This window comes from Schistocerca cancellata, chromosome 7, assembly GCF_023864275.1.
Source record: "Schistocerca cancellata isolate TAMUIC-IGC-003103 chromosome 7, iqSchCanc2.1, whole genome shotgun sequence".
Lineage (NCBI taxonomy): Eukaryota > Metazoa > Arthropoda > Insecta > Orthoptera > Acrididae > Schistocerca > Schistocerca cancellata.
This window is the reverse complement of record NC_064632.1, coordinates 261,457,930-261,479,146: the sequence shown is the minus strand read 5'-3', so window position 1 is coordinate 261,479,146 and position 21,217 is coordinate 261,457,930. Positions and strand designations below refer to the sequence as shown.

The 21,217-nt window shown below is 42.7% G+C and overlaps 1 protein-coding gene across 1 annotated transcript in view; it reads left to right on the top strand.

The window, feature by feature from the left end:
• The window catches only part of LOC126092490 (putative inorganic phosphate cotransporter), a 398,407-nt gene that overhangs the window by 223,678 nt on the left and 153,512 nt on the right, over positions 1-21,217 (top strand). The window contains exons 4-5 of the mRNA XM_049908107.1: positions 9,743-9,951; positions 17,926-18,162. Coding sequence (XP_049764064.1) covers positions 9,743-9,951; positions 17,926-18,162 — 446 coding nt within the window. The remainder of the gene's footprint in view (positions 1-9,742; positions 9,952-17,925; positions 18,163-21,217) is intronic.

Sequence of the window (21,217 nt, the reverse complement as noted above, 5' to 3'; positions counted from 1 at the left end):
TAATGTGACGGAAGTGCAGCCCTTTCGCAAATTTCTGCAGATTTCAATGCTGGGCCATTGGCCATTCGACGAAACATCATCGATATGGACTTTCGGAATCGAAGGCCTACTCGTGTACGCTTTATGACTCCACGACACAAAGCTTTACGCCTTGCTTGGTCCCGTCAACACGGATATTGGGCTGTTGATGACTGGAAACATACTGCCTGGTCGGATGAATCTCGTTTCAAATTGTATCGAGCGGATGGACGTGTATGAGTATGGAAACAACCTCATGAATCTATGGACCATGCATGTCAGCATGGGACTATTCAAGCTTGTGGAAACTCTGTAATGGTGTGGGGCGTGTGCAGTTTGAGTGATATACGACTAGATACGACTAGATACGACTCTGACAGGTGACACGTACGTAGGCATCCTGTCTGATCACCTGCATATATCCATGTCCTCTGTGCATTCCGACAGACTTGGGCAACTTCAACAGGACTATGTGACACCCCAAACGTCCAGAATTGCTACAGAGTGTCTCCTGGAACACTCTTCTGAGTGTAAACACTTCCGCTGGCCACCAAACTCCTCGGACATGAACATTATTGAGCGTATCTGACATGTCTTGCAACGTGTTGTTCAGAAGAGATCTCCACTCCCTCGTACTCTTATGGGTTTATGGACAGCGCTGCAGGATACATGGTGTCAGTTCCCTCGAGCACTAGTTTAGCCATTAAAGTCCATGCCACGTCGTTTTATGGCACTTCTGCGTGCTCGCGTAGCCCCTACACCAGGCTGTTCCAACCGAGCTCCAGGGAGCCGGAGCGCTCCGGAGCGCTCACAGCGGGAGCTCGGAGCCCGCGTGGAGGGGGAAAGCGAACTCACTGCCCCCTGGCCGCATGCAGTCGCAACCGACGCAATAATCCGTGTTCAATGACAGGTATGACAGAAGCGGTAGCCCTGTACCTCTGTTGGAGGATATCTTTCTATTCGTTGAGAGGGATGGTCGCCGCAGTGTGTTGTATGACATTTAAGGTATTTAATTCTGCGAAGAGGTACAATATACGACATTATACACGTCTTCACGCAGCGCACTACGATTAGGTAGAAGGCGTTGCACGCAGAGAACTGGTAGCCAGGCTTAAGAACGACCTACCAGGAGAAGTATGTTTAAAAACGGTTTCGTAATACGGAGGGTATCAAAACATGCAACATAGTTCGTGTTCTGTAATGCGTTTATAATTTTCAGGTGAATGAATGCGGAGAAAACACTACTGAATCTGAAATTCGAGCAAGCTACAGGGTCGTTCACATTATTGCGACGAGTGGCAAGCCGTTTTTGGTAGGACCACTCGTAAAATCGTGCATGGTAGCAGTTGCAGAATGTCTGTTTCCAAGGGAGTTGCAGGCAATTGAATGGGTAATTGAAGGGGTTTGCCTGTCGAAGCAAACAATGTCTCATCAAATCCTGGACATGATAGCGGATTTAGAGACACAGCTCAGGAAAAAGGCGGAGAGCTTTGTTGAATTTTCGCTAGCGCTGGACGAAAGCACCGACATATCGGACAGTGCTCAGCTTGCAGTCTTTGTGCGTGGTGTCGACATGGAGCTGCAAGTAACTGAAGAACTCTTGGACGTGGTACCACTCGATTGCACCGCAACAAGACGTGACATTTTTGAAACTGTTTGTGAATCAGTGGACAATATGAATTTGCCGTGGGATAAGCTCCGTTCTGTAGCGACAGACGGTGCACCAAAAATGATCGGGCGTCACCAAGGTTTTGCTTCTCGTTTGAAAAATAAACTCAGGGACGAATTCGGAAAGACATTTTGACTCTTCATTGTTTTATTCACCAAGAGGCACAATGTGCTGAAACAGTAGAGCTAGGTGGCGTAATGAAAGATGTCGTGAAGTGTGTGAATTTTGTGCGGCGTCACGGTATGAATCATCGCCAATTCAAAGGATTCCTGAAAGATATTGAAGCGGAGTATGAGGATATACCTTACCACAGTACAGTTCGTTGGCTGAGTCGGGGAAAAGTTCTTGATGTTTTCTTTGCCATTCGTGAGGAAATATCCCTTTTTCTCGAAATGAAACGGGAAGAAATTTGTTGTCTGAAAGATATAAAATGGATGTCAGACCTGGCGTTCCTAGCTGACATAACTATGCATCTGAATAATTTAAATCTGTCATTGCAAGGCAAAGAGCAGCTAATCGTTGACATGCACGACCAGATCAAAGCGTTCATGGAAAAGTAACGTTTATTTGAGAGGCAGATGAGTAGTGGACATTTAACGTTCTTCAATCGTCTTGCTTCTTTAAAACTACCTGAAGGTACTACTTTCGGCTATTACCAAGCAAAGTGAAAGCAGCTCATCACGTCGTTTGAAACACGATTCCAAGACCTCACTAGTTTGAAAATGGAACTTAAGGTGTTCAGCACTCCTTTTTCAGTTTCCCCCATGATTTGTCATCGTCACTTCAATTGGAGATTACTGATTTGCAAAATTCAACTTTGTTGAAAGAGAGGTACTACAACACGTTGGATTTGTCACGATGGTATCGTTCATTACAGCGAAAAACATTTCCCAAGCTTCACAACAATACCGTTCAGATTATTTGCATTTTTGGATCTACATATTGTTGTGAGCAGCTTTTCTCAGCAATGAAAAGAGTAAAAAGTAAGGAACGATCGTTTCTTCAGGATGCAACAATGTAGTTCATCCTCCACATTAACGCTGCGAACACTTTGACGCCTGATATTTCCGATCTTGTAATGAAAAGAAAATGTCGAGCTACAGAGGCCCAATAAATTTAATATGCAACTTCTTGTAAAACAGTTGTTTCTTACTTATTTCCTGAACATCGTATTTCTTGGTCTACCATGTCACCACATCGTAGAAGCTAAGAGTATGAGGTTGTCGATCTTGTAAGACGCAGCTGGCACATCAAAACGCTTGCCGGCGTGCCGGCCCACTTGAATGGTCACAGCGAGCGACACGGCTCCCTGGAGCAGGGAGCGCTCCGTGGCTCACAACGGAGCCGACGAGCTGGAACAGCCTACCCTACACGATATTAGGCAGGTGTGCAAGTTTCTTAGGCTCTTCAGATTAAGTATGGCCACTTAGTGCTGTCGAGGTGGGCGCCGCAATTACTCGTCCTTCGCCGCCATGCATTTGTCTGAAGTGGGTGTGACCTCCCCCCCCCCCCCCCCCTCCGCTGCCAAAAATGACTGTCTGGCTCCCGACAGCCACACATTTTTGTCCCCATAATTATTTGTTGGCATCTGAAGACAGAGATTTAGACTTCGAAACCGGTCGTGCAATGGATAAGTAATTACTTGCAACGGAAGCGGATTTTTTTGTCTATTAATATGTTGTTTAGCGGCTCATGTTCACTTGATCAGATATTCTGTACTTAATTAAACTATGAATTAGACGAAGAAACGCCTGCAAATGGAAGAAGCCGGACGCATTCACAGTTCAGGGGCTGAAGATCAGCAGGTGAGTGTAGCATCCTAAGTGACAAGGAAACTGGTAGTCAGTAAAATCCCCATTATAGCAGACTTTGCTTGAAAATTGGTCAGTGCGCTTGTGGTCATCAGCACTGACAGACTTCGACTTGACATTTCTGGGTGGCAGCTCCAGTAATGGCGGAATGTTTGTTGTTGTGGTCTTCAGTCCTGAGACTGGTTTGATGCAGCTCTCCTTGCTACTCTATCCTGTGCAAGCTTCTTCATCTCCCAGTACCTTCTGCAACCTACATCCTTCTGAATCTGCTTAGTGTATTCATCTCTTGGTCTCCCTCTACGATTTTTACCCTCCACGCTGCCCTCCAGTACTAAATTGGTGATCCCTTGATGCCTCAGAACATGTCCTACCAACCGACCCCTTCTTCTAGTCAAGTTGTGCCACAAACTCCTCGTCTCCCAAATTCTATTCAATACCTCCTCATTAGTTATGTGATCTACCCATCTAATCTTGAGCTTCCTTAAGTAGCACCACATTTCGAAAGCTTCTATTCTCTTCTTGCCTAAACTATTTATCGTCCATGTTTCACTTCCATACATGGTTACACTCCATACAAATACTTTCAGAAACGACTTCCTGACACTTAAATCTATTTTCAATGTTAACAAATTTCTCTTCTTCAGACAGGCTTTCTATCATTGCCAGTCTACATTTTATATCCTCTCTACTTCGACCATTATCAGTTATTTTGCTTCCCAAATAGGAAAACTCATTTACAACTTTAAGTATTGTAAGAGGTATGCGCTGCCTGAGATATGTAAGCTATAAGAGAATCTGAGACCAAAGAGCAGTGTTGACTGCAGTACGAACTGTGTAGCAGTAGCAGTAAGTTGTTGCTAGCGAGCAGTCGCCTGTCTGCGCTTGTCAGTCCTGTGTGGTGTATCATGTTGGCTGGGCCGGTCGCGGTGTAGCGATGCCGGAGCCTGAGTATTATTGTATAAGAAAGAAATAACGTGTAAAAGAAATGAATTAAACAAACCACAGTGGATTACTAAGAAATGGGAATTTCACCTTCGGAATGAACGAAAGAAGATGCAATACCTCGTCACGAAGAGTAAATGGATCAGAATTAACAAACATTAACATGAATATACTATACACATCGTATGATAGCAGTCTTAACTAATTTTTTCTTTCAGAATACGAGGCGATTAATGCAGGCTGTCAGACAGAACTACACATCTTAGTTTTAGTGATGAAATATGCTAGAAATAAGAAACTCTATACTATGAATAGTTGTATGAAGTAAATGGTAATATGAATAATGAATAATGAAGTGTCTTTTTGCAGATGATAATGAATGATGATGAATAGTGATGAAGAATATGGTAATATGAATAGTGAAGTTTTTCTTTGCAGGTGATGATAGTAATGAGGTTATGGTAATATGGATAATGAAGTTTTTCTTTGCAGATGAGAATAATGATGAAGTTTATATATTTACTGTTACTTAAGAAATGCTATGTAGTTATTTAAGTATTTGTTGCAGTTCGTTTTGACAGTATGTCTTATGTCGCATGGTATAATGACTGAAGGTTGTGGAAAGGACAGCTAGAGTACATATATATTGAATACACATTTCATTACCTGTTAATTCGAAGTTCCACTACTTTTCAGCATAATATGCGTTTCTTCTTTCAGCTTAATAATCCATTTTGTATTTTTTCTACGAGAAGCTATTCACGAAATTAATATGCTATAAGCAGTTAATCATTAAACCTGTTCTAGTACTTGCATTTTTTATTTTTACCCATTTGTGTGTGTCTTTCATGAATGTGATCACATATACTCTACTTGTTTCATAACCTTGCTACAGCTGACTCATGGCGAATAACGTTAATAATCTTTATTTGCAGCAATAAGTCAAAAACAAATATTTTTATGCCCCAGCAATTAATTATCGATGCCAACGCAATGCATTGCTAGCACAAAAAAAGTATTACCAGTCCCAAATAATGCTACCAGTTTAAGAGAGTTCTGAGTAATATTTTCTAGTCACAGACCTTGAATAATAGTTACAGTATGTTACATTTTCAATATGTCCTATGTCACTGGAATGATCAGTTCTGAGTAATTCTGAGTAATGTTTTCTAGTCACAGACCTTGAACAATAGTTACAGTATGTTACATTTTCAATATGTCCTATGTCACTGGAATGATCAGTTCTGAGTAATACTGAGTGATGTTTTCTAGTCACAGACCTTGAATAATAGTTACAGTATGTTACATTTTCAATATGTCCTATGTCACTGGAATGGTCAAGTCTGAGTAATACTGAATGATGCTTTGTAATAATGCATAAATACTATGCCAATAATTTCTGTAAATAATATTGTTGTTATACTCTATAAATGCTATTCCAATAATTCACTCTCATTTTGAATGATAACTTCTGAATAATACTGAATAAGGTTTTATAAAAATATAAGAATACTTTGTAACTGGCCAATGAGTGCCAATAATTATTTTAAATATGTCGTATGTCACTTGAATGATGAAAAATGTTTTGTAATATTCAATACTTGCTATATGTTTAGTAACTGGCCAATGAGTGCCAATAATTATTTTAAATACGTCATATGTCACTTGAATGATGAAAAATGATTTGTAATATTCAATACTTGCTATACGTTTAGTCACTGGCCAATGAGTGCCAATGATTACTATAACTAGGTGAATTATGTTAATACTATGCCATTCATTAGCTCCTGTTTTGAATGATGACTTCTGATGGTTTGTAACTGGCCAATGAGTGCCAATGTTCACTGTAATCTGATGATTTATGAACATTATTCTGTAATACTTCATACATAGTACATAAGTGTTCAGTAACCAGGCGATGAGTGCCAACAATTAATCAAATCGGTTGATAAAAAAAAATGGCTCTGAGCACTATGGGACTCAACATCTTAGGTCATAAGTCCCCTAGAACTTAGAACTACTTAAACCTAACTAACCTAAGGACATCACACACACCCATGCCCGGGGCAGGATTCGAACCTGCGACCGTAGCAGTCCTACGGTTCCGGACTGCAGCGCCAGAACCGCTAGACCACCGCGGCCGGCAAATCGGTTGATAGACTAGTGTAATTCTCAATGATGGCTAGCATGAGACTTAATGTCCTTCACCTTCTGACTAATTTCCAGAAATTACTGCAATATACGTTTGTCCTGTCTATCCTTATGATCATGGAGCACTATATTTGGTTTCTGCACTAATTCTACGTTGGTGAATGAGTGTGGTGTTGACACATCATGGTGTCCACCACCTTGAACAATGGAGATGTTACTGTGGTTCCACTGTTTGGTGTACCTAATGTACTACCAAAATGATAACATGGAATATTAATACGACATTTCAGTGTTTTGGCTACACTGATTAATACTTCAGGGAGGAGAACTTCAGATTGTCTCACTTGGTGTTGTGCTTCTGTAGAAAGATATGGACTTTCAGTGCAGCTACGTGCAACCTAATGTGCTACAACCATGATGCAATCCTTCCCTTTCCTATCCTAGTTCTAGTAAAATGGTAACAAAAATACTACAGTGCGTATGCACTTTATGTCATTTGTTAATATGTTTTGTACTCATTGCGTATACATTTTGTCATTGCTTGATATGTTCTGTACTACAGTGTGTACGCCCTTTATGTCATTTGTTAATATGTTGTGTACTCATTGCCTATACATTTTGTCATTGCTTGATATGTTCTGTACTTAGTGCATGTGCACTATATTTCATTTCATGTTATGCACTTATATATATGTATATACTATGTGACTGTAAACTTAGTTAATTAAGAAAAATTGCGTATATATTTTGCGACTTCTTGATATGTTCAGTACTCAGTGCATGTGCACTCTATTTCATTTTATGTTTTGTACTTATATATATGTATATACTCTGTGAGTGTCAACTTAGTTAATTAAGTATATTTTAGAAAAATTTGTTGCTCATGGCAAGTCCAATTGACTCACCATCGCTGCCATATTCCCCCCCCCCCCCTCCCCGCCAGTGGAGGGTTATGTAAGAGGTATGCGCTGCCTGAGATATGTAAGCTATAAGAGAATATGAGACCAAAGAGCAGTGTTGACTGCAGTACGAACTGTGTAGCAGTAGCAGTAAGTTGTTGCTAGCGAGGAGTCGCCTGTGTGCGCTTGTCAGTCTTGTTTGGTGTATCAAGTTGGCTGGGCCGGTCGCGGTGCAGCGATGCCGGAGCCTGAGTATTATTGTATAAGGTAAAAAAAAGCAGCCTTGCGCATATCTAGTAATATTATGTAAACTCACATGTACAGGGTTATTACAAATGATTGAAGCGATTTCACAGCTCTACAATAACTTTATTATTTGAGATATTTTCAAAATGCTTTGCACACACGTACAAAAACTCAAAAAGTTTTTTTAGGCATTCACAAATGTTCGATATGTGCCCCTTTAGTGATTCGGCAGACATTAAGCCGATAATCAAGTTCCTCCCACACTCGGCGCAGCATGTCCCCATCAATGAGTTCGAAAGCATCGTTGATGCGAGCTCGCAGTTCTGGCACGTTTCTTGGTAGAGGAGGTTTAAACACTGAATCTTTCACGTAACCCCACAGAAAGAAATCGCATGGGGTTAAGTCGGGAGAGCGTGGAGGCCATGACATGAATTGCTGATCATGATCTCCACCACGACCGATCCATCGGTTTTCCAATCTCCTGTTTAAGAAATGCCGAACATCATGATGGAAGTGTGGTGGAGCACCATCCTGTTGAAAGATGAAGTCGGCGCTGTCGGTCTCCCGCGTGAAACTTGCCCGCACGCGTTCAACCGTTTCTTCGCTCACTGCAGGCCGACCCGTTGATTTCCCCTTACAGAGGCATCCAGAAGCTTTAAACTGCGCATGCCATCGCCGAATGGAGTTAGCAGTTGGTGGATCTCTGTTGAACTTCGTCCTGAAGTGTCGTTGCACTGTTATGACTGACTGATGTGAGTGCATTTCAAGCACGACATACGCTTTCTCGGCTCCTGTCACCATTTTGTCTCACTGCGCTCTCGAGCGCTCTGACGGCATAAACCTGAAGTGCGTCTTCAGCCGAACAAAACTTTATGAGTTTTTCTACGTATCTGTAGTGTGTCGTGACCATATGTCAATGAATGGAGCTACAGTGAATTTATGAAATCGCTTCAATCATTTGTAATAGCCCTGTATATCCTTTAAAATGTGCTAATAATAATCTTTGTCTAATTTCTAACAAGCATTCATTTCAATTTAAAGAATTTAATATTTTTTTAATGCATGATCCTTCCGTTTGTTGCAAAAGAAAAATCATTTACTTCCTTTCATAAATAACAAATGTATAGGCCAGCATTGCACAGAGCTGTGCTGGAAAAAGCTATTGTAAGAGCAGATAGTTGCCGACTTTATCGAGGTGAGAATTTTTGTTTTTTTATTCAGAATGATCTTACAGGGCCATGACGCAGCACTGCTGTCGTCCAAATTTTACCAGGTTATTGAAAATTATTTTTATTACGAGGTTTAGGTATTTTTCTGTTTCGAGCTTACATTAAATGGGAACCAATTTTGTTCTGAGGTTACACTAAAATTAGAATCATATTATTATTTAATCAATTTTGTTCTGTGAGGTTACATTAAAAATAGAATCACTATCCATAATATTTATTTTATTAATTTTTGTGGGGAGGTTACAGTATCTCATTTCCAAATCTAATTCCGTCAGCATCAGCTGATTTAATTTGACTACATTCTATTATCCTCATTTTGCCTTTGTTGATGTTCATCTTATATCCTCCTTTCAAGACACAGTCCATTCCGTTCAACTGCTCTTCCAAGTCCTTTGCTGTCTCTGACAGAATTACAATGTCATCGGCGAACCTTAAAGTTTTTATTTCTTCTCCATGGATTTTAATACCTACTCCGATTTCTTCTTTTGTTTCTTTTACTGTTTGCTCAATATACAGGTTGAACAACATCGGGGAGAGGCTACAATCCTGTCTCACTCCCTTCCCAACCACTGCTTCCCGTTCATGCCCCTCGACTCTTATAACTGCCATCTGCTTTCTGTACAAATTGAAAATAGCCTTTCGCTCCCTGTATTTTACACCTGCCACCTTCAGAATTTGGTATGAAAGACATTCTAGCACATTTGGGTTACGTGGCTGGAACTTTTCGTACGCTTGATTTGATTTCGCCCTGTTGCGTCGCACTGTGTGTGTGTGCAGAGGCGGTGCCGGCGCGGCTGATCGTCGCCATCCAGTGCTTCCTCGGCACGTGGTGCACCTACATGCTGCGGGTCAACCTGAGCCTGGTGCTGCTCGCCATGGTGTACCCCTCCAAGACCGAGGAGCCAGTGGAGCCCCGCGACATCTTCCTGCTGCCGGCCTCCGCGGACAACCTGACCACAGCCTACTCGGAGGCCCCCCTGCCAGACGTAAGTAGGCGAGTGAGGTGAAGAATGTGCTTCACCCGAGCTGTCGTGTAACCTCGACAAGCGAGGTGGTAGTTTACTCGTAAAAACAGGCAGCGAAGAGCCTATTCTTGCATACTTCCTACATGTGATTGTTGCGTTTAGCATTTGGTAGTCGTCCTTTCAGCGAATACCCTGCCAACCGTGTAACCTTCCCTTTACTAATCGGCCTACTGGATTGCGATATAACTGTGATCGCATGTGCGTAATGAGATTTTACAGTGAGTAAGGCTATGATGAAATAATATACTAAAAGGTATCAGATAGATTATATAATGGTAAGACAGAGGTTAAGGAACCAGGTTTTAAATTGTAAGACATTTACAGGGGCAGATGTGTTCTCTGACCACAATCTGTTGGTTATGAACTGTAGATTAAAACTGAAGAAACTGCAAAAAGGTAGGAATTTAAGGAGATGGGACCTGGATAAACTGACTAAACCAGAGGTTGTACAGTTTCAGGGAGAGCATAAGGGAACAATTGACAGGAATGGCGGGAAAGAAATACAGTAGAAGAGGAATGGGTAGCTTTGAGGGATGAAGTAGTGAAGGCAGCAGAGGATTAAGTAGGTAAAACGACGAGGGCTAGTAGAAATCCTTGGGTAACAGAAGAAATATTGAATTTAATTGATGAAAGGAGAAAATATAAAAATGCAGTAAATGAAGCAGGCAAAAAGGAATACAAACGTCTCAAAAATGAGATCGATAGGAAGTGCAAAATGGCTAAGCAGGCATGGCTAGAGGACAAATGTAAGGATGTAGAGGCTTATCTCACTTGGGGTAAGATAGATACTGCCTACAGGAAAATTAAAGAGGTCTTTGGAGAAAGGAGAACCACTTCCATGAATATCAAGACCTTTGATGGAAACCCAGTTCTAAGCAAAGAAGGGAAAGCAGAAAGGTGGAAGGAGTATATAGAGGGTCTATACAAGGGCGATGTACTTGACGACAATATTATGGAAATGGAAGAGGATGTAGGTGAAGATTAAATGGGAGATATGAAACTGCGTGAAGAGTTTGACAGAGCACTGAAAGACCTGAGTCGAAACAAGGCCCCCGGAGTAGACAACATTCCATTAGAACTACTGACAGCCTTGGGAGAGCCAGTCCTGACAAAACTCTACCATCTGGTGAGCAAGATGTATGAGATAGGCGAAATTCCCTCAGACTTCAACAAGAATATAATAATTGCAATCCCAAAGAAAGCAGGTGTTGACAGATGTCAAAATTACCGAACTATCAGTTTAATAAGTCATGGCTGCAAAATACTAACACGAAATCTTTACAGACGAATGAAAAAATTGGTAGAAGCCGACCTCTGGGAAGATCAATTTGGATTCCGTAGAAATGTTGGAACACGTGAGGCAATACTGACCCTACGACTTACCTTATAAAATAGATTAAGGAAAGGCAAACCACCGTTTCTTGAATTTGTAGATTTAGAGAAAGCTTTTTACAAAGTTGACTGGAATACTCTCTTTCAAATTGTGAAGGTGGCAGGGGTAAAATACAGGGAGCGAAAGGCTATTTTCAATTTGTACAGAAAGCAGATGGCAGTTATAAGAGTCGAGGGGCATGAACGGGAAGCAGTGGTTGGGAAGGGAGTGAGACAGGATTGTAGCCTCTCCCCGATGTTGTTCAACCTGTATATTGAGCAAACAGTAAAAGAAACAAAAGAAGAAATCGGAGTAGGTATTAAAATCCATGGAGAAGAAATAAAAACTTTAAGGTTCGCCGATGACATTGTAATTCTGTCAGAGACAGCAAAGGACTTGGAAGAGCAGTTGAACGGAATGGACTGTGTCTTGAAAGGAGGATATAAGATGAACATCAACAAAAGCAAAACGAGGATAATGGGCTGTAGCCGAATTAAATCGGATGATACTGCGGGAATTAGATTAGGAAATGAGACACTTAAAGTAGTAAATGAGTTTTGCTATTTGGGAGCAAAATAACTGATGATGGTCAAAGTAGACAGGATATAAAATGTAGACTGGCAATGGCAAGGTAAGTATTTTTGAAGAAGAGAAATTTGTTAACACCGAGTTTAGATTTAAGTGTCAGGAAATCGTTTCTGAAAGTATTTGTATGGAGTCTAGTCATGTATGGAAGTGAAACATGGACGATAAACAGTTTAGACAAGAAGAGAATAGAAGCTTTCGAAATGTGGTGCTACTTAAGGAAGCTCAAGATTAGATGGGTAGATCACATAACTAATGAGGAGGTATTGAATAGAATTTGGGAGACGAGGAGTTTGTGGCACAACTTGACTAGAAGAAGGGGTCGGTTGGTAGGACATGTTCTGAGGCATCAAGGGATCACCAATTTAGTACTGGAGGGCAGCGTGGAGGGTAAAAATCGTAGAGGGAGACCAAGAGATGAATACACTAAGCAGATTCAGAAGGATGTAGGTTGCAGAAGGTACTGGGAGATGAAGAAGCTTGCACAGGATAGAGTAGCAAGGAGAGCTGCATCAAACCAGTCTCAGGACTGAAGACCAGAACAACAACATTGATACATTTAAATAAAGTTCCCTTAGCTGTGATCCAACAATTTATAATATGAGATTTTCACTCTGCAGCGGAGTGTGCTGCGGCAGATTAAAACTGTGTGCCGGACCGAGACTCGAACTCGGAATCTTTTGCCTTTCGCGGGCAAGTGCTCTCCACCTGAGCTGCACAAGCACGACTCACGACCTATCCTCACAGTTTCAATTTTGCCAGTACCTCGTCTCCTACCTTACAAACTTCAAATGATTCAAATGGCTTTGAGCACTATGGGACTTGAAATCTGAGGTCATCAGTCCCCTAGAACTTAGAACTACTTAAAGCTAACTAACCTAAGGACATCACATACATCCATGCCCGAGGCAGGCGTCGAACCTGCGACCGTAGCGGTCGCGCGGTTCCAGACTGTAGCGCCTAGAACCGCTCGGCCACATCGGCCTGCTTCCAAACTTCACAATTTACAATATTTTCATTAAAATTTCAATCAGTTATATAAAGTCAGAAATAAATACACTATTACATCGATTACTTATTAAATATAGTTTCAGAATCAAGTCAACAACGGATATTAAACGACGAACGCTTTTGGTTCACGCAGAAGGTATTTTATCTGCATTTTCTGTGTCTGGTAAGCAGTGACTGAGATCATGTCACACCTTTGAGATACATCCATCTATTCTTAGATTATCTGCTCAGCCTTTTTCTGTTGCCGTTAGCCGCGCGGTATCGTTCTCGCTTCCCGCGCCCGGGTTCCCGGGTTCGATTGCCGGCGGGGTCAGGGATTTTATCTGCCTCGTGATGACTGGGTGTTGTGTGATGTCCTTAGGTTAGTTAGGTTTAAGTAGTTCTAAGTTCTAGGGGACTGATGACCATAGATGTTAAGTCCCATAGTGCTCAGAGCCATTTTTTTGTTGTTGCCGTTACTTATAGATCTTTCATCGTTAGTGGCTAGTTCCGGCCGATTTTTAAGTTTTCATCGAAGCAGGAAAACGTGTATGCATCACAGTGAATGTGGCTATCCTTATTTTTGAAGATGGGTGTGTCCACAACATACTCATCATGAAAATTCATAAGAAATGGCAACAAGTAATCTTCGAGGACTTTGAAATGTGCAGGTATTTCATCGTGTGAAGTTACTGAGATCCCGTCCCACCTTGAAGAACGCATCGTCCCTCGATATGGCTCTCCACATGACAATTAATAATAAACTCGCACTGCAGTCGTCCTCTCTGTTCCGACCTTATGTGGGCTCCACAAGGAAGACAAAACTCCCAGGTGGACAAAAACAAAACAAACAAAAAAAATCAATTATATTAACAAACATAAACGTACTGAGGCACATAAAATGCACGGATGGCGCTAATTGTCTCATAATAGAACAGAAAGATCTTCCTGATTGAATCCGAACTCTAAATAATTATATCTTGAATTTGTGACAAAATGTCAAATCTTCAACTGCTATCTGGTGCGATTCACATTCAGTGTTAACTGTGGATAGTATAATTCTATATCTAGTGGGCCACTAGAGGATGGTTGCCTGCAATCACGATCACTAAAGCCAATAAACCGGCAGATACTAAGTCCTGGTGCCAGAGTCCATGGGCGACAATGTTGCTGAGGCTGAATCTGGTTGCTGACGGCTGGGTGCTCGTTGTGGTCTCAAAGGCGTGATTCCAGGCTGGTGCAGTGGCTGGACTGGTTTGCCAGGGCCGTGCAGCTGCCTAAATACTACTCGGGTGTATGGATATGGCATGGCCTACTTGCTGGCACGTGACACAGTGGAGCATAGTAGTGCTGTGTCCGACATGCCTCCTAGTGATGATACAGCCACCGCCTGTAGGAAAACTGAGCAACACTTATCGTTGTGGCAGCTACTGGAGACACTCATGAAAACAACATGGTGCTGTTGAAACCCAGAAATGTTTGTGTGTGATTCCCAAAGGTACTTTCCCTGCGGGTCTGCTAGACTTGCAGGTTCGAATCCTGCCTCGGGCTTGGGTGTGTGTGATGTCCTTAGGTTAGTTAGGTTTAAGTAGTTCTAAGTTCTAGGGGACTTATGACCTAAGATGTTGAGTCCCATAGTGCTCAGAGCCATTTGAACCATTTTTTTTGCTAGACTTGCATGCTATGTTAATGGACTGGGTGTGACAAAACAGTGCCCCTCCCCTACCCCGCCCACCCTAGAAGAAAAGATGGTGAACCATCTCGACATCCTGAAGTCCAGGTAAGTCGACGGCAAGCATAGGGGGCGATGTCCCCAAACCCTTGCTGCCAATATCAATTGGGATGGGGGCGTCCAATTCGGCAGCAACACTGTCGTTGATATTGGTGTTAGGCTGGCATGCAGCTTCCTACTGTGGAAGACGTTGCTATTGCAGGCATGGATGGACGAACTCGGAAACTGGGGGTGAGCTATTTGCAACAGACAGATTTATGGAATGGCTGGCAGAAGACCCTGGGCCATGCAGAGGTGCAGCATATTATTCTGTTGTTGGACCATACCTGGTCTTCCAGCTGAACGTCGACCATGGCTCTGTCCAGGAGCTGGATGATCCACGCCAGGGCCTATCGGTACTTGCACTGCATAAAGTCTGTCACCCACACCCCATTGCGAAGTCGACAGTGACAATGTGTGTGTGTGTGTGTGTGTGTGTGTGTGTGTGTGTGTGTGTATGTGTGTGTGAAATCTTATGGGACTTAACTGCTAAGGTCATCAGTCCCTAAGCTTACACACTACTTAACCTAAATTATCCTAAGGACAGACACACACACACCCATGCCCTAGGGAGGACTCGAACCTCCACCGGGACCAGCCGCACAGTCCATGACTGCAGCGCCTGAGACCGCTCGGTTAATCCCACGCAGCGACAGTGACAATGATGCAGCCGCTAGAGAGAGTTGTCATGGGCCACTGGTTTCGTTATAGAGAGCTTGGTGCACTATGTGTGGCCAGTAATCTTTCTGCTGAACTCGCTTCATCTCGTGGAACTCAACGATTTGATGCCAGGATCAGAGTGAGCGCATTATCGATGTTGCACTCTTGCTGCAGCTTTGCTATCTGAGACTTGAAAATTATTATCAAGTATCCCACCATCCCATTGGAAGCTCGGTGAAATGGGACTGTTTTCTCGTGATGAATACTCTTGGACTCACAAAAGTGTTGGAATTTTGTATATGTAAACTATGGTTCACTGTCAGCAACTATCGTTTCCAGAAGGCCATCAATGGCAAAATTTATAGTCAATGCTTGAATAGGTTTGGCCATTGTAGATGACTGCACGCAAGAAATATAAGGGAATTTACTACAAGTATCCACTAATACAAGTCAGTGTGCCCAATGGATGGGTTCACAAAGTGTACATTAAGTCTGCATCACAGGTGAATTTCATGAGGGCGTGGTAAATATTTTTGCGCTGGGGCTGCTTGATTTCGCTGGCAGCAGTTGGCGAGTGTACTGTCTTTGTGTTTATCTATACCTCTGCAAAAACACATTTGCAGACATATACTGTGTGACAATTTCGCTGTGCTGGCACCAGGGTTTTGGATGCGAAAGAAGTAGGGCGCTCTACTCCATGTACCTTGCGGGAAACACTTGCCCTGAGCCCTAATTCGACGTTTCTGCTTCCACAATAAGCGATTTGTTTGGCTCATACGCTATCAGACACGTTGGTAGGAGAGGAGCACACTTAAGGTCTTGGGAAGTCTTTTAACAAGTGTCGAACCAGTTCCACCAAATGCCCTTGTTCTGCAAATCGTGAAGAGATTCCATGCTATAGCTGCAGCATAAGGGATGAACATGCAACAATAATTAAGTGGCCTGAGGACTGATTTTAATGGTTTAGCATCCTGTGGCCCTGGTAACTTTCGGATAGCTTCCATATGCTGTGGTGTGGGGTAGATCTATGAAATACTAAAGATGTAACCAAAGTATTCCAATTGTTGGACAAAATGGCATACTTGCCATTGTTCCATTTTACATTGTGTGTCTCCAAGACTCAGAAGAGGGCTACAAAATTTGTGGAGAGATCCATGGCATTTTGAGGTGCAGGAACCTCCTTTATCAGTCATTCCATGAGCTATAGAAAAATAGTGAACTGGATACGCTAAATAGCTGGCGATTTTACTGAAACAGCCCAAAAGACATGTTTATCAATAGGATGCGTCTAGAATCATCATCGAAGAGTAGGTGTAGGTAAGTGTCCCAGAGGTCGATCTTCATGAAGACTGTACTACCTGACAGACTATACATCATCTCCTCTACCTCTATATCAGGATATTTGTCAATTATTGTCTGGCATTCACATGGCTGTAAAGTCTCCATAAATCCGTAAGGTAGGTCTTGTTTTTTCTTCCACCAAAACAATTGGGGCTATCCACAAACTGTTAGCAACTGGTGTAAGGATCTCGTCATCCAGTAACCACTGGATACCACCCTCAGCTTATCTAATAAAGCAAAAGGTACATTCCGTACTTTACAGAATTTGAGGACTATCGAAGGCCTCAATGTAATGTGCGCCTCTTAATTAATAATACAAGTTGCCTGCCCAGTGAATATGGAACCATATTTCGACAGTAGTTCTTGCAGGTGCGTACTGGGTAAGGAGGGCTGAATCTGATGAGTATAATTGTGCATTTCCAAACCTAATTTGTTCAAAAGATCCAATCTCGAAATGTTAGTAGCTCCTTTGATACAACTACCAAGAGGTGAGCCGTAAAAGGTGATTCGTGATACTGTACTTAACAGCTATATTGTCCCATAACAGCAAAGCCATTGTGGTGTCAAGGCACCCTATAAATGAGATGGCGGCTGCTTGCCTCTGGCGAATGGAGCAGGATGACCGCAGAATGTTTCAGCGAGTTCATTACTTGTTCTCAGAAGGCAGGCACAGATGTGCAGTTACAATGTGATTGGTGCACAATACGGGAACCCTCCTTGTGTTGGTCAAACATTTGTCGAGCAGAATCTTAATGATGAGTATGCCTGCTTTCACGTTCCCATGGAATCCAGTATCAGGCCACTGTCACATCAGAATGTCCCACATACCTCCATATTACACAATTCGACCAGCTGGCCAAATAAAGACCCACATTAAGGCCTGATTGTAAATTTGCCATCTCACATGATTGCATGGCATCTCTATATCCTTCATAATGACCGCTCAACAGCTGACACTGTTCAGTGTCTTATATACCGTACAAAGTGTGATAAAAGCATTAAACATGGACAGCAATTTCCAGTGTGCTAGACACTGTACCTATCACACAGGACAGAAACTACCCAGTGATGGTCTGCATGTGTGCAAAGTTACATAGACATTCGAGAATGTGATCTGAGTACTTCATCTTTTTTTGTCAGGCAGAGGTATTTTTATATCTATGAGGCAAATTGAAAGCATGGCATGTAGCAGTGTTTCGCCCACACTGTGTTGCAGTATGGGCCACGGTACAGCTGGTCGCAGACGGCACAGGGCCACGTGCTGTCAGCCTACTTCTACGGCTCGGTGGTGGCGCACATCCCTGGTGGGATGTTGGCCGAACTGCTGGGCCCACGGCTCGTGGTGGGCGTCACGTCGCTGGCTGGTGCTGTCCTCACCATCCTCTGCCCGCTCGCGGCTGATGCTGGTGTCGGCTGGCTCTTTGTCGCCCGCCTGTTCATTGGCGTCTGTGGAGTGAGTATCTGTCTCTACCTCTGCTTTATCTTAACCCTGCCCATCGCTGTAGCTGAGTGTTCAGCACAGCAGAGTCCCATTTGAGGCTCCCGGGCTCGATTCACATCTAGGTTATAGACTTTCTCCACTCAGTGACTGGCTGTTGTGTTGTGCTCATCACAATTTCATCTTCATCGACATGCAAGTCGCCACAGTGAGAAGTGGCATCAACTGAAAAGACTTGCACCAGGCGACTGGTCAACCCAACGTGAGACCCTAGCTGCATGCACATTTCATTTAGTCTCAACCCTTCCTTTTCTAATTTGGACGTTTTGTACCTAGTACATGTCGAGTTTTTAGTGTCTACAATTTGAGACCCACCAACTACATTGGTGTGCGAATACTAAGGATGAAAGTCACTGCTGCCAAGTACCAGAACTCGATGTAACTTGCACCATGCATAGAAAGAACTGCTACAGTGTGGTACAGAATGTAACTGAAAGAAATACGCAATGAAACGAGCATAAATGACCTTTTATTCAAAGACAATAATTACACTGAAGTCACCATGATTTTGGTCCCCTGGACATTACGACTGATGGGACATGCTTCTTTATATCATGTGTGATGACCGCAAATGGCACTGCATCCTTTACAACGTGCTCCCATGCAGACCACAAGAACTGGTAGAGAGTTCTTGTGCTAGCGCGTTCCACTCCTCTACCAGCGTGGTTACCAGCTGCTGGCTGGTCATTGATACATGTGGACATCCTGCAGTGCATCTCCTCAAAGCACCCCACACTTGCTTGGGAGGAATGTAGTCAGGAGAATGGGCAGCCTAGTTCATTCACCAAATATCCTCTCGCTCCATGAGCTCCTGCAACTGTCTGTTGAATCTGGTCACGCATTGTCATTCACAAAAATGAAGTCAGGAGCAAATGCACCACTGAAATGATGCACATGGGGAAGGAGTACAGTGTCACAATAACATTGACCAGCCAGTGTACCATGTTCAAAGATTTGGAGGTCGGTACATCCAAGCAATATGATGCTTACTTGCACCATATTACGTGGACCACCAAATGATCATTCTCAGCAATGCTGGATGTACCCTTATACGATGGTCCATGTGTTATGGTTTGGGTGGGCATCATTTTCCTTTGATACACTGACCTTCAGATCTCAGAACATGATACGCTCGCTGGTCAATGTTGTTGCGACATGTACCCCTTCCCCATGTGTGTATTGTAAGAGGTAAATTTGGCCTTGACTTAACTTCTATGGATGATGGTGCACTATATGCAATACAGAACAGTGCACGTAGAGGAGCTATTGGAACGAGAGGTTATTCAGCGAATGGACTGGCCTGCCATTCCCCAACTTTAATCCCATGGAGCATGTGTAGGATGCACCAGGAAGATGTATTGGAGCATGTCCACAAGCCCCAACCACCATCCAGCAATTTGTCAGCCATGCTGATGGAGAAAAGAAACACCTTACCAATCTTGTAGTCAGTATGTGAAAACGTTGCAGAACATGTATTGCCATCTGTGGTGATCACATAACCATGTTCCACTGTTTGTAGTGTTTAGGAGACCATCATGAATCATGGTAACTTCAATGTTATTATCGTCTCTGAATAAAAATGTCTTTACTGTCCCTCCTATTGAGCACTTCCCCTCGGACATATATCCAGTCTTTGCAGGTTTTGTGTGAACTTACAGTTGACACAAACGTACTGTCATATAAATGAAAATCTCATACAATTACAAAAGTCGTAAAAAGCTGCTGTGAATTTATGAACTAAGTCTGATTTATGGAAGGGTCATTGTTCTCCTTTCAATAAATTATTGCAGGGTAAAAGAAGGTGCTCAGTAATTTGGTCTGCTGTATTAAATGTGCACTGTGTATTTCCAATTATTCTGAAGCATGTGTAATAGACTTTTAGTTTTCCACAGCCTGTTAACATGGCTGGATAGCTCAGTGATAGTGATAGTATAATTACGACTTGTAATGTTCTTAGAGCTTCTGTGAGCTGAACGTAGGGAAGGGCCTGATGATACAATTGTTCCATTATCTGTCCCACCCACTAACACACTGCAAAATTCCCCTCTGCCGCAACACTAACACTCCCACTGAGATGACAATGTCACATGAATACTCTTCTCTTCTCCTACTCCAACCGTATTTTATCCTTTCCCAAGGCATGAGTTACAAGTCTTTTGTTTGCTGTATTGCTTTAGTTTCACTAGTACCATGGGAATTGTATTTAGGAATAAGCTATTATGCAGACAGTGAAGGCTGCAAATTACAATACTCAATTGTGGGTAACAAACTATTTTGTATATCACATCAGTTGTTACAAGCAGGTTGTCAGTTCCGATTCAGGACCAAAAAGACCCTGTACTAGCTGGAATCATTATAGACCAACTACACCTTATCAGTGACATCATCAGTGATGTCATCAGAGGCATCATCAGTGAAGTCATCACCCTTATCAGTGGGAAGCCATAGACCCCTTCCTACCACCCATTTCTTATCTCCAGCCAACCATAGGACAGTATTAAATGCGAAAAATCCAGTATGGCAGAAATAGCCTAGTTGTGTTAATGGGAAATTAAAAATCCATCTCCCCTCTCGCCTTCCCTTCCCCTTACCAGCCACCAGTTATGTTGTTGTTATCTTCAGTCCAGAGACTGGTTTGATGCAGCTCTCCCTGTTACTCTATCCTGTGCAAGCTTCGTCATCTCCAAGTAACTACTGCAACCTACATCCATCTGAATCCACTTACTGTATCCATCTCTTGGTCTCCCTCTACAATTTTGGCCCTCCACGCTGCCCTCCAATACTAAATTAGTGATCCCTTGATGTCTCAGAATGTGTCCTACCAACCAGTCCCTTCTTCTATTCAAGTAGTGCCATAAATTCCTCTACTCCCCAATTCTGTTTAGTACCTCCTCATTAGTTACATGATCTACACATCTAATCTTGAGCATTCTTCTGTAACACCACATTTCAACACCTTCTATTCTCTTCTTGTCCAAACTATTTGTCGTCCATGTTTCACTTCCACACA